General features: G+C 41.9%; 1 protein-coding gene across 1 annotated transcript; it reads left to right on the top strand.

Annotated features, from left to right (window-relative positions):
- The first annotated feature begins 382 nt into the window (after positions 1-382).
- On the top strand, positions 383-8659 carry CLTA (clathrin, light chain A). The gene is made up of 7 exons (XM_009695993.1): positions 383-404; positions 1294-1331; positions 3232-3349; positions 4370-4481; positions 5862-5915; positions 7156-7191; positions 8217-8659. Exons 1-7 carry the CDS (start codon positions 383-385, stop codon positions 8386-8388), a joined length of 552 nt encoding a protein of 183 aa, XP_009694295.1. The 3' UTR covers positions 8389-8659.
- The last annotated feature ends 3288 nt before the right edge of the window (positions 8660-11947 follow it).

Here is an 11947-nt window from a genome sequence, read left to right as displayed (position 1 = left end):
CAAGCTTATCTATCTCCTGCCCCACAAGTAATTATGTTCTTGGAGACTAGTATCTGCCACCTTAACTACCATGTTTGATCTGATGACTTTACAGTCCTCTACCTAATACAGTTAATGATTGCTGTTCAGGTAAGGACTTAATAATACTTGCCTAGTTCCCTGATAAAGGAGTATGAAAAACTTCCTGTGTGCCATTAACAGTACTAGCATGAAACTGGTGCATATGTAGCCACAAAGAAATAGAGGATACACCAGCATAATGCTGTTAGTTTTAGGTGAATTAGCTGTCTTATTTAAGAAGGTGGTCCAAAACAGCGTGATTCTCTGCTTACTATTGGGTGACTTTGGTACGGTCTCTTCTTTCATTCAAGAGTGTCTTAACATGGCGGAAACATTTCTGTGTGGTAAGTTTATCTGTGGTAGCATTATGGGTGAGACAATGGTAGTAACATGACTTGTTATATCGCACAGGCAGATGTTACGTAGCACTGTTCCAGAGAAATCGCCCTGCTGAGATTTAGCAGTTCTTGAAAATCTTGGAGTGTTTGGTGTAGTCTGGAGATTTAAATAGTTTCACAAACTCAAATGTTTGTCTCACAACTGACATATGTTCTCTATGGCTGTGTTTTAATAAGATGAAATTTTAGGATTCTGTGGCAAAGATTCCTAGCTGATCCTGTACCTGAGGCTCTACTGTCAGTGTCACTTCAAAGGCAACAATGCTGCAGCTGAAGTAGGAAGTTATCAAACGTGTCATCACGGAAGGCAGCAGAAAGGTGACTTTGCTAAGAAAGTTAACTATATCTTTTGAGCTGATTAGGAATTAGGAGGTAACCAAACTAGGATAAGAATTACTAAGTGTTGGCTGCAGGATTGTTAATCTTCCAGGCAGAGACTAAAACAGTGAAAGTCATGCTTCTTAACTTCCGCACAGTTGTCTATTAGTCAGCTTCTAATACAGGGAGGAGAAAGTGCGAGTAACTTTAGAACACTGTCTGTAGCAGCTGCGCAGCAGTATCAGATCTGCTGTTTGTGTAGGCTGAAGCATGATCTCATGATGAAGAAATGACCTTGTATTACTGGTTCTACAGAATAATGGCTCACTTGATTTCTTGTGCCTATCCAGAAATATGCAGAGGTAAGGAAGTGACCCTGCAGGGTGTCAAGTAACAGTCATTTGCATGACTCCCACATTATATGGAAAGCTTTACTAGGTATCTAAGTTACTGAAATCCATAAATCTGGTGGTTCTGTCTTTTCTCAAATGGCTAAACTACAGTCACTTCTTTACAGGTGCTGTTGATGGAGTGGTTAATGGAGATGTCTATCAGGTAAGATAGAAGTACTCCGTACTTAGAATGTGCTGTTCTACTCTGAGAATTTTACCTTGGTCTAGACTAATACTTGCCATTTCTTGTCTCTAATGTACTTTCATCTCATCTCTGAAGAGGAACTTCTATTCTGATAGCTCACCTCATAAAGCTGTTAATGCTCTTAATATGCTCCTCCTCTGAACTTAGAGGCAACTTAAAGCAATAGTCCATTTTGAATTATGGCTTAATAGGACATAACCACTGTAAGCAGACTGATAGGTTCTGTGGTATGACTTAACGTTGACTTACCACTGGCTAATAAGCTGAAAGCATCATCTGACTACGTAGTTTAAAGCAGAGTTTTCTGAATTGCTTGTTCTTTAAGGATAATTCATGTGTCCTGTTTGTCTTATCAAGATTGGCCTTACAGGGAGCTGACTGGAAACATATACACTTCTTAGTGACATAAAGTTGCGTGAAATTAGGCTGCTGGCTAAATAGCTCAGTCATAGTATGAAAGCATGTTAGTTAGCCATGGTAATGGACGAAAGGAGGAGGTGCTCTATTAGTGTCAGGGAGGAACGAGACATGCTAAGGCAATCACTGTGTTGTAACTGAATTTCACACCAGTTTAGCTAAGGCATTGTCATTGCCTGGTATCAGAGTTGGCTGGATAGCTCTGGTTAAATGAATGCTTGGGAAGGGGGCAGTGTATGAGCTAGTTCCCCATAGAGTTTTAAGTGAACACTGAGCTTTGTGGAAATGCAAACAGCTTTCACTGCTGCTAACATTTTTATATCATCATTGTTGCTGTGAGATCAATGGGAAAACTGTATCTTACTGGCCCTTTGTGCTTCCTTATACAACAGAAGGTAGGTGAAACATCTTGATTTTGTTTGCAATTCTAGGTGACCAGCTGCTTTGGCTGATAGACCTTCCTCTTAATGAGGAGGAACAGACTGAAGGGGCTATATGTAACTGTTGATTTAGCTACTTGTAACTAGTTTGGCCCTGCGACTGGCTAATTTATTTTGTTTTGGATTGAATGTGAAGCCTGGTGCTGTTGCACCAGCCTAGCTTGTTCTCTTTGCATTATTCCTTCAGTGAGGGCTACAGGAGGTCCAGAGAGGGGCAAGATGCAGCCAGATCTGTCATTAGCTGCTATCCATCTGGTACTGTCAGGAGTGCTATTTCTTAGGTCTGGTAAGAGTGGGGTTAACCAATAAAAGTTGTTGGACTTGGAGTATCCTCTGTGGCAAATAGCACAATATTCATTAGCTTTGCAAATCTGGTGTATTAATAATAGCCGTATTCGTTGTGAGTCTTTGAGCTATTGTATAGTAAAAAGGATGCCAGTACTCACAGTGTTTTGATGCGTAAATGTTGAAATGCCTTGTGTTCTAAACTGCATACAACAATCCAAATTCTGTAATGTCTTTAAAGTACATTGGCTTTTAATATCAGTTAAGTTCACAAACGTCTATGAAGTAGAGAAATAAGTTACAGAGAATGTTTTAAACTCCTATGCACAAAACTGTAAAAAAAAATAATTACTTTCACAGCAAATATTTAAGGTGAAATGATCTGGAGGAACTCTGGGCCTACAACTGCATAGGAGAGTGCTAGGCATTCTTTCGCTTTCTTCAGGTGTAGAGCTCTGGCATGGTTTGACTTCCCACTCAACTTGAATTTGTGTTTGATCCATGATTGCTACAGGCAGTCCTGTATTAATTTGCTTGTCTTGCTGTAATATGTGGCAAGATGTTTTTCCTTTTAATCGTGGAAATGCAGTATAATATCAGACAAATGTGTTATGTGCTCAGTTCAAATAAAGTCCAATTTTTTGTAGCTTGCAAGCAGTTAATCTGAAATATTCAGTTGTCACGTATTAATGACATTACTATTCCTTCCCTTTAAGGAGAGTAATGGTTCAACAGATTCCTATGCTGCCACATCCCAAGTAGATCGACTGCAGTCAGAACCAGAGAGTATTCGTAAGTGGAGAGAGGAGCAAAAGGAGCGCCTGGAGCAACTTGGTAAGGAGGGTGTTTGTTGCAGTAGTGTTCTTGCCTGTGAGTAACTTAGTGGCAGCTTCTTAAGCAGCAGAATTCTCAACTGTTACTTCTGGCTCTTGGGAATCTAACGTGCTTCTTGGGTTTGAGCAGCAAGTCTGGATGAGTCTTCCAGTAAGCAGCCTTAATACTGGTATAGGAGTCAACAAGCAGGTGTCTCTCTGAAACCTTGGGAGTATTCCTGTGTCCTGCCCTTTACTTACAAATAAACTAACAGAAAATGAACAGCTTTTGTCAGCAGAAAAGAGTGAATAAATACTGCAGCCGTCAGCACTTTTTTCAAAGGATAAATGTTGCTCATTTTGTAATTGCTGAGGCCATCTGTTGTCATATGGATCTTAATCTGATAGCTAAGTTAAGTAATGAACTAGTAACTAAACCAAATACAGCTATCAAAGGCAGTGGTACTTACCTGTGGACAGCTTCTAAGAGTCTACAGACTGGTATGCTTTCCACTTACATTAGGGAGGAGGCTTTGCTTGAAATTCTTAGCACAGCACCTTCTATACAATGTGATTCTGGATAGAGCTGAGCCTGTTGCTCCTCTTCTGGGCTAGTTACAGCAGGTGAGTTTGTCCTGAACTGTAGACTGGGTGTTAAAACATGTTGATTGACAGGCTCCCTCAGTTTCTCTAAGCACAGAGGCTTTACTGAGCTTTGTTCTAGCACTAGCATAGCAAGGCGACTGTTGCTGTTTTTGAACAGTTTGCAGGCCAACAGATGTGCTGAATCTTAGTCTACAAGTGTCTATCCTAAACTTAAGTGTGCTGTCCCAGTTATGCAGCACAGGCATTCAGTTTAGCTAATCGTCTGAATGTTCATGGTATTAGAGTTCTCGTAGCCTAAACCAGGAAATCTCCTAACCCTTATCTGAGTAGATCAAGCAACTGTCTGCAGTAGAGTGAACCCTGAGCCATCAGCTGAAATGTTAGCAAGGTCCAACTGAAACAAACATGACTGACAAATCAATTCTTAAATTTTCAGATGCGAACTCACGAAAGCAGGAAGCAGAATGGAAAGAGAAAGCAATAAAGGAGTTGGAAGAGTGGTATGCAAGGCAAGATGAAAAGCTCCAGAAAACAAAAGCCACCAACAGGTAAGGTTTCTGCAGCTATCTGGGGAGTTATGTTGCTGGATACGAAAGTAATGGCAGAGGGAGGTTAAAATACTTCTAGTATATCCTAAGGCACTAGTCCTTGAGATTATTAAAGTAACTTCTCCTACTAAAAAAGATAGTCTGGACACCCTTTTCTGAGTTTTCTTAGAATCTAGATTAAATGTCCAAGGATAGCAAGAGAAAGCATTAAGATAAGGAACCAGAATTACCAAAAGTTCCTTAAGACACAAAGTTTGAATGTGGGCAGAAAGTTTTAGTCTGCCTGCTTATTTGTATGCTCCTAGTTGCACATTACCTACCTTGAGACTAGCAATCTTACTATATTTAGAACACATGGAAGTGGCCTTCTAGTTAGTCTTTGCTACAAATTATTTCATTAGGTATCTTAAAACCTTTGGCTGCTCCTTTTGGAAGCATTTGAGAAATAACCTGATCCAGTTCTGATAGCGAAGAACTAAATGCTGACTGTGTCTATGTTGGTTTTGAATTGTCTAATTCTGGGCCCTGGGGCAGAAACTAATGACTTGGCTGCTAGTCTAGTAAGCTCTTACACTTTCTTAGAGGTTCTCTGTGGAATTTTGACTTTAAGCTACGTAAAGGTAGATATGACAGTACTGACTTAATTCCGTTTAGATATCTACTTCTGACTTAGGTTTGCCAGTGTCATTCTGTCCAGGTAATCAGCAGGGCTGCTTTGTACTTTGGGAGCCCACATATTTTAAGATGAACTGTTTTTTTGAAATACCATTTTTCTTATCAAAATGGTCAGCATGTTTGTCTTGAGTCAGGAAGAGTCCTAGGTAGACTCTACTTCTTACTAAGGGAAGAAAGGAGCCTACACTTCCTACAGAATTATGGATTTGACACTTCTATTCACTGAGGTACAGTCTTTTGGTTGGGCCAAGAAAGGGAAACAGGATTAGCACTCCTCTAGTTGGGGCCAGAGCTCATGATACCCCCATAGCTTTATTGTGGCCAGTGTTTGAGTGCAGGGTATGCATTCTGGAGCAGGGCCCATTTAACAAGAATTTCACAGAAGGAGTGTTTGGCATTCTCATCAGCCTGGTGAGATCTCTCTCCTAATGGTAGTTTCTGTTGACTGGGAGTAGGCTAATCCTAACACTGGAATTTAAGCTAGCTGGTCCAAACTTCTAGGACGTAGTAGAACTCGTGTTGCCTCTCTGAGTCAATGGCTTAATTGATACATTACATATGGTAGCTGCTTTCCTGTTACAGTGAGTCTAGGTGATAAAAGGTTAATGTGCTTGTTAAAACTGCCTTCAGCTATATTCCGTACTTCTCATCCTTATCTCTTTTCTCCTGCCTGCTTGCCTGCCTGTTGGACTACTTGCTACCTAGGGTGGCAGATGAAGCTTTCTACAAACAACCCTTCGCTGACATGATTGGTTATGTGTATGTTGCTTAACTACTAATTCTGTTTGCTAGTCAACTAGGTAATGAGGAGGATCAGAAATAGTGCTGAATGTCTGAAGGTGACTTCTGAATATTTCAGGGCAGTATAAATTAATACAAGTAAATAGCCTTTACTTTTTAGACTGACTCTGATCTGCAGTGTTAATGCAGTTTTCCTGTAAGGATCACATATCCAGCACTTTCAGATTAAGTGATGTAGTATACATTCCACTGGAATTTTGGTAATGACTTCAGTAGTGTTTAGATGTAGGGGTTTACAGTTGTTTCCAGGCCAGTGAACACTGCTTAAGCAGGATGCTTTGCTGGGTGTGTGGGTTAGTGTCTGCAGTCTCACATAGGTGCTGTATTTAGTCCTAGTCACTTCCATGGAGAAACACAGTGTTTAAATCTGCATTTTCTGTAATAAGCATTGAGCTCCTGATCTGTGCTCATGTGCCTACATAATCAGAAAAATATTCAAACAATGCTTGCACATAAAGCTCCACAAGCCAAGGAAGATAGAAAGGAATCATCTACCATAAATTGGGATAGAAGAGGTACAAGCATATAGAAAATAGGATCCTATTAGAGAACAGATGAAAAGTACAAGAAGGTGGTATTGGACAATCATCATTAGCTGCTGGGAGAACATTTAGGAGCCATTCTGTGTCAGACGTTTTGCCAGCGTAATGGATGAATGAGAATATGGCCATGACTTTCAAGCCGCAATGAGTATGCTAGCTTCTGTGTGGTGGAAGGATTGCAATGTTCGTTGGCTAGTTCATGTGTTTTAATTTCTTCCCTTAATTTGTAGACTTGACTTAAAAGATGGCCATGTCACAGATTCTAAGGTGACACCTTTAGAAGGTTTATGGGTGAGCCATGGTGTGGCTTTAAGTGCATTAATATTGAAGGTCCAGTGTGGCATTCATTACCTAACTGTAGGTGGATGTAAACCAAGACTTGTGAAATGGTGGATTTACAGGTGGTGTTTGACTTTTCTGAAGTCTCCTGGAGTAGATTTTGATAGATTTTTCCAATAAAACCCTTATTTTCGTATACTCAATGCAAATATGTAGTGTAAGTGCTGCAGAATAAAATTGGTAGCCTGTTTCCTGAATGCAGTCTAAGCTACTAGTGCATGTTCAGCCAGCTGATCATCTGCATTAATCTCATTCTCACTTTCTATATCTGACTTAAACTTTCTCTCCTTGTTTCTTTTCTTCTCTTCACCTTTAAGCACAAACATAAATCATCCTTGCTACAGCCTAGAACAGTTAAGTAAAAAAAATCTTCACTGCCCCTTAAAAGTGTCATGTCACATAAAGTAGCAGTGTTGTAGTGACCCTTGTCTTCAGTTGTGTCTGTAACCTTATCATCCCTGTGAATAGTGCTGAACCCTCATGGGAGAGTCATCTTCACTGCTTTTTCTGTACTGCTTGTTGGAGTAGATGGATTTGGTTTGATCTCTTGATGCTTACTGCTCTTGCACTCAGGCAGCTACCAGGGACCCACAGTTCATGTAAACTAGATGCTGGAGTGTTATCCCTGAGTTGAAGCAGTGCTGTTGGCAGCACAGCAATGCCAAAAGCGTACAGCTGGGAAGCCACTGGCCCTAACCTGTACATAATGTACAAGGCTTCCTTAGAGTCTCCTTACGGTGAGAACAGGGGAAATGTGTTTATCCTGTGAGCTGACCTCAAATGAGTTATCCCCTCTGCCAGAAGCAACTGGAAGCATAGGATTCGTGACTTAAATTCCTTTTGATTCATGTTGCTTCACTACAGCATTGGGAACCAGCAGCAGACAGTTTTATGATGGCCTGTAGGCCTTCGGGCTGGTTTAAATCCTCAAATAGAATCTGTTCTAAGATGTACTTGCAGGGAGTTGTAAATTTGCAGTTGGCAAGTGTCCAGTATAAGCCATCAAGTGGCAGAGGCTTAGCTAGTTAAGACTTGGGGGCATTTCTCTGTAAATGAAATGCCTGCATAGGAGTACCTTACTTCCTGGCTGTTTGTGGTGACTCCTTGGGCAAAGATTCGATAACTATTCTTAAAACCAAACACCTGTATTCCAACATTTTACACAGCAATCCTCTGCACTGCTTGTGCATAGCATACTATTGCAACCTACTTTCATCTCTAGGGTTGGGGTAGGGGGAGCTTAAGTAGTCATAATGTCCACAAGCAGCTGTCAGGTCACATTTCTTATGAAACATGCTGAAAGAAACAACATCCTCTAAGAGGGAAGGAGTGCCTTATATGTTGGGCATTAATGCAAGGTGCATTGCATTGCTTTTAGGGCAGCTGAAGAAGCCTTTGTGAATGATGCAGAAGACATTTTTCCAGGCACTGAGTGGGAACGTGTGGCTCAGCTCTGTGACTTTAATCCCAAGTCTAGTAAGCAGGCAAAAGATGTGTCCCGCATGCGTTCGGTCCTCATCTCACTCAAGCAGGCTCCACTGGTTCGCTGAAGGAAAGCAGAATGGAAACACTACAAATGCAATATCTTAACCTTACTCAGAGAAGTTATGTTTGCAGTAATTGGATTAATTGTTTCAATGTGTTTTTTGGACCAAAATGTATCATGATGTATCTAGAGTTGATCATTGTTTGATTGCATGTGCTTCCTCATGTTTCCCTTCTGTGTCTGAAATGGGAGAACCTCCAAAACTGTAGTCTCTGTGCTACTGTGCATTGAGATGTCACTTCGCACATTACTGATATTAAAAATCTGTTAAAAAGTGAAAAGTGTTGACTTTGAATGAATTAAGGTCTGCTGCTCCCTTTCAACAGAGGGTGCTTGAATTGAGTGTGAGCAAACATTTCTCTTAATTGGTGGTGATTTCACCTTGCTGGTGACTGACCAGCCAGCAATGCTCTTGGTCTCTGAGAGGCTGTCCTGCTTGTCTCTATAAGCTTTCTTAAAGCTCTTGAGAGCTTTAGTTTAAAAACTGCCTCCCTATCCAATTTATCACACAAGATAGAAGCTCTAGGAAACTGGAGCAGCAGGCTTGTTAAGGGGCTTATCTCACTTCTGGTGGAACCGAGGACACTGCCTTCTGCAGGTAAGCAGTTCTGTGTAGTTCTCTGTTGTCACTCCAGCTGCACATCTTAGGCTAGAAATACAGTACAGGGTGCTGAGTAGTTAAAGCCTTTGATATTCTACTGCGTATTTGATTCTGCTGTATATTCAGCACTGGCTTCATATGCCAAGTCCTGTTGTGCAGAGGCTGTTTGGGTGTTTTTGAACTGTCCTTGTCCTTACTGACTCTTGCAGACACTTTGTCCTACCAGGGTGGTGGACTGGAGATTTGGAGGGCAAGAGAAGGGAAGACTTGCTCTCTTAACTGCTGCTCATCTACTGGGTTGGAGCTCTCTCTGCCAAGGTGGTTGATTTTGAAATAAATTGATCCAGAAAATCATGTGTTCTGCTGCTTCCTTGGCTCTCTAATTTCACCTAGCATTTACAGGGGCTGTGTTCTACCCTTGCACTGGTAAGACTTACCTTAGCTGTCTGTCTTGTAGGAATAGTCTGTTCAGTCTCGTACATTATTTCACCATTTTAATCAAAGATACAGTAGTGTAACTAGTGTGTAGCAGAATTGCTTTAATACCTTTTGTCTACAAGCTGGAAAGTTAGTCCAGGCAGTTTGTAGAGGGCTGCAGATGCAGATTAATACTCACTAAGGTTCAGGGAGTTGCTGCACAGCAACTGTCTTACTAGCAGCTGTGTCCCTTGGGATAAGATACTGAATAAATGGCTGCCAGTTGGGCTTCAATAGTTAAGCTGCACCTTACTGTTGTCTATAGCAACTGGGAGGTATTGTCATGTTTGCAAGTGTATTCACAAGCTACTGATGAGTGATGATGAAAATGGTAGTATACTGCAGGTCTGGAAGATTAATTCCATGAAAGATTAAAGCAGGAAAATATTTTCTGAACTGCACAGGGATACCACAGGTGAGTTTAATAGGACTGAAGCACAGAACAAGGCCACAGCATACTGATTCTGACTGCTAGCCTTGACCAGTTATACATTCACCTTGACTGAAAACTTCCTTTCTTCTACTCACCGCAAAGCTCTGCAAACAAAAGCTTCTAAAAGGAATTGGTAATATAATGAAGAAAACTCTACTACATTAAATATACAGTGTTTAAAATGTTAATTTGAATGTGCTAGAATTTGAAAGATCAACGGATTAGAGGTGTTCCTGCACATGGAGTTAGGGAACTGATTAATCACTACATTGTCCCATCTCATAGGACATTTTATCTGTTCTAACGGTGTGGTTTTGAGCTGCAATCCCACAAAATGGGCAAAGACTTTCAAATTCAAGGCCAAAGCAATGTTGCAGAAGTTACAGTAGTGTTTTATAGGATGGGTTTGCAGGGGGTAACAATGTGTCTGCAGTTTTTTTTGTGTACACCACCTGGCTGGAACAGAAGCAGCTCTGCGGGTTTTGGTTACCTCCTCTAGTTCTTGTGCTGAGATTTTTGTAGATTCTGTCTTCTGCCTTAATTTTATATTCAAATATGCTAGCGCTCTGCCTCCCTCCTACCTTCTATATGAGTGTTGTCACAGAACCACAGAAAGGCTGAGGTGGAAGGGAGGTGGAAGTCATCTGGTCCAACCTCTCTGCTCAAGCAGGGCCATCTAGAGCTGGGTGCCCTGGACCATGTCCAGATGGATTTTGAAGATCACCAAGGAGGGAGACTCCACCACCTCTCTGGGCAACCTGTGCCAGTGCTCAGTCACCCTCACAGTGAAAAAGTGTTTCCTGATGTTCAGGAGGAACCTCCTGTGTTTCATTTTGTACCCATTGCCTCTGGTCCTGTAGCTGGGCACCACTGAAAAGAGCCTGGCTCTGTCTTCTTTGCACTTGCCCTCCAGATATTTGTACACATTGATGAGATCCCCCTGAGCTTTGTCTTCTCCAGGCTGAACAGTCCCAACTCTCTCAAGCCTTTACTCTAATGCTTAATCATCTTTGTGGCCCTTTGTTGGACTCTCTCCAGTAGTCCGTGTATCTTGCACTGGGGAGCCCAGAACTGGACCCAGCACTCCAGATGTTACGTCACTAGTGCTCAATAGTGGCCTCCCCAGTGGTGTGGTCTCACGAGTGCTCTACTCGGACCTTCTGTGTCTGAGAATTATTTTAGATACTTAGAATTTGTGACACTGAGCAGAAGAATGCTCAGCTTTATTTGGGCAAATACAAGCCCTTGTCTGTGCTTCTGAATGCTGACTCATTTCCTTTGGAGGTCAACATCTGTCACATTGTTTTGTGACTTCATGTGACAATTTTGTGCTACCTCTGGCCTAGTTGATGCAGAAAACTGAGTCAGTCAGTGGAATCTGGAAGAAACCCTGGACGCTTCCTGTCCTTCAAAGCCCCAGGTGCATGTGCACAAAGATCTCATGCAGCATTGAGAGAGAAGCTGCAGACCCCTGCTGAATACATCCTGGTATGGAAATTCATTTGTTTAGCTTGTGATCAGGTGGCAGCCAGCTCCCAGCCAGTCCAAAATGATAATGAGCATTTGTGGAGAAGAAGGGGGATGGAGAGAAGGTCATTGGTTCATTAGAAAGCAGGGAGCCTGAAAATGACAGTGCTGCACCTTCATCCTCTTAGCTTGAGGAACATGGGTAACAGTTCTACGTGCTATGGCTTGCCTGTTTCTTGCTGATGGTTTCCTTCTGAGCAGCTAATAAAGAGGGAAATATATAGTTTACTGGCTTGTATTTTAGAATGGAAAAGGTGGGTGTCTTGTGGTCTTTGCCAAAAGAGGATTTCTTCAGTAGTACCTTTCATGTGGGCAACCTTGTTTTTTCCACAGAATGGTTGTGCTGTGGCAGCACGCTGTGGCACGGGGTGGCAGCGTGCCTGGGGCTGCACCAGATCGGCAGGGTCCTTGGATGTTACAAGAGTCCTGACAAACCCAGCCAGACCCACGAACGGTCTGACTTCGTAGGGGATGGCCTGTTTAAATATTTGGTATGTTCTAGCCTGAGAAAGGAAGGGCCACTCG

This window comes from Cariama cristata, unplaced genomic scaffold, assembly GCF_000690535.1.
Source record: "Cariama cristata isolate BGI_N322 unplaced genomic scaffold, ASM69053v1 scaffold11952, whole genome shotgun sequence".
NCBI lineage: Eukaryota > Metazoa > Chordata > Aves > Cariamiformes > Cariamidae > Cariama > Cariama cristata.
The sequence above is the reverse complement of the archived record's forward strand: the minus strand, read 5'-3'. Positions and strand labels throughout refer to the sequence as shown.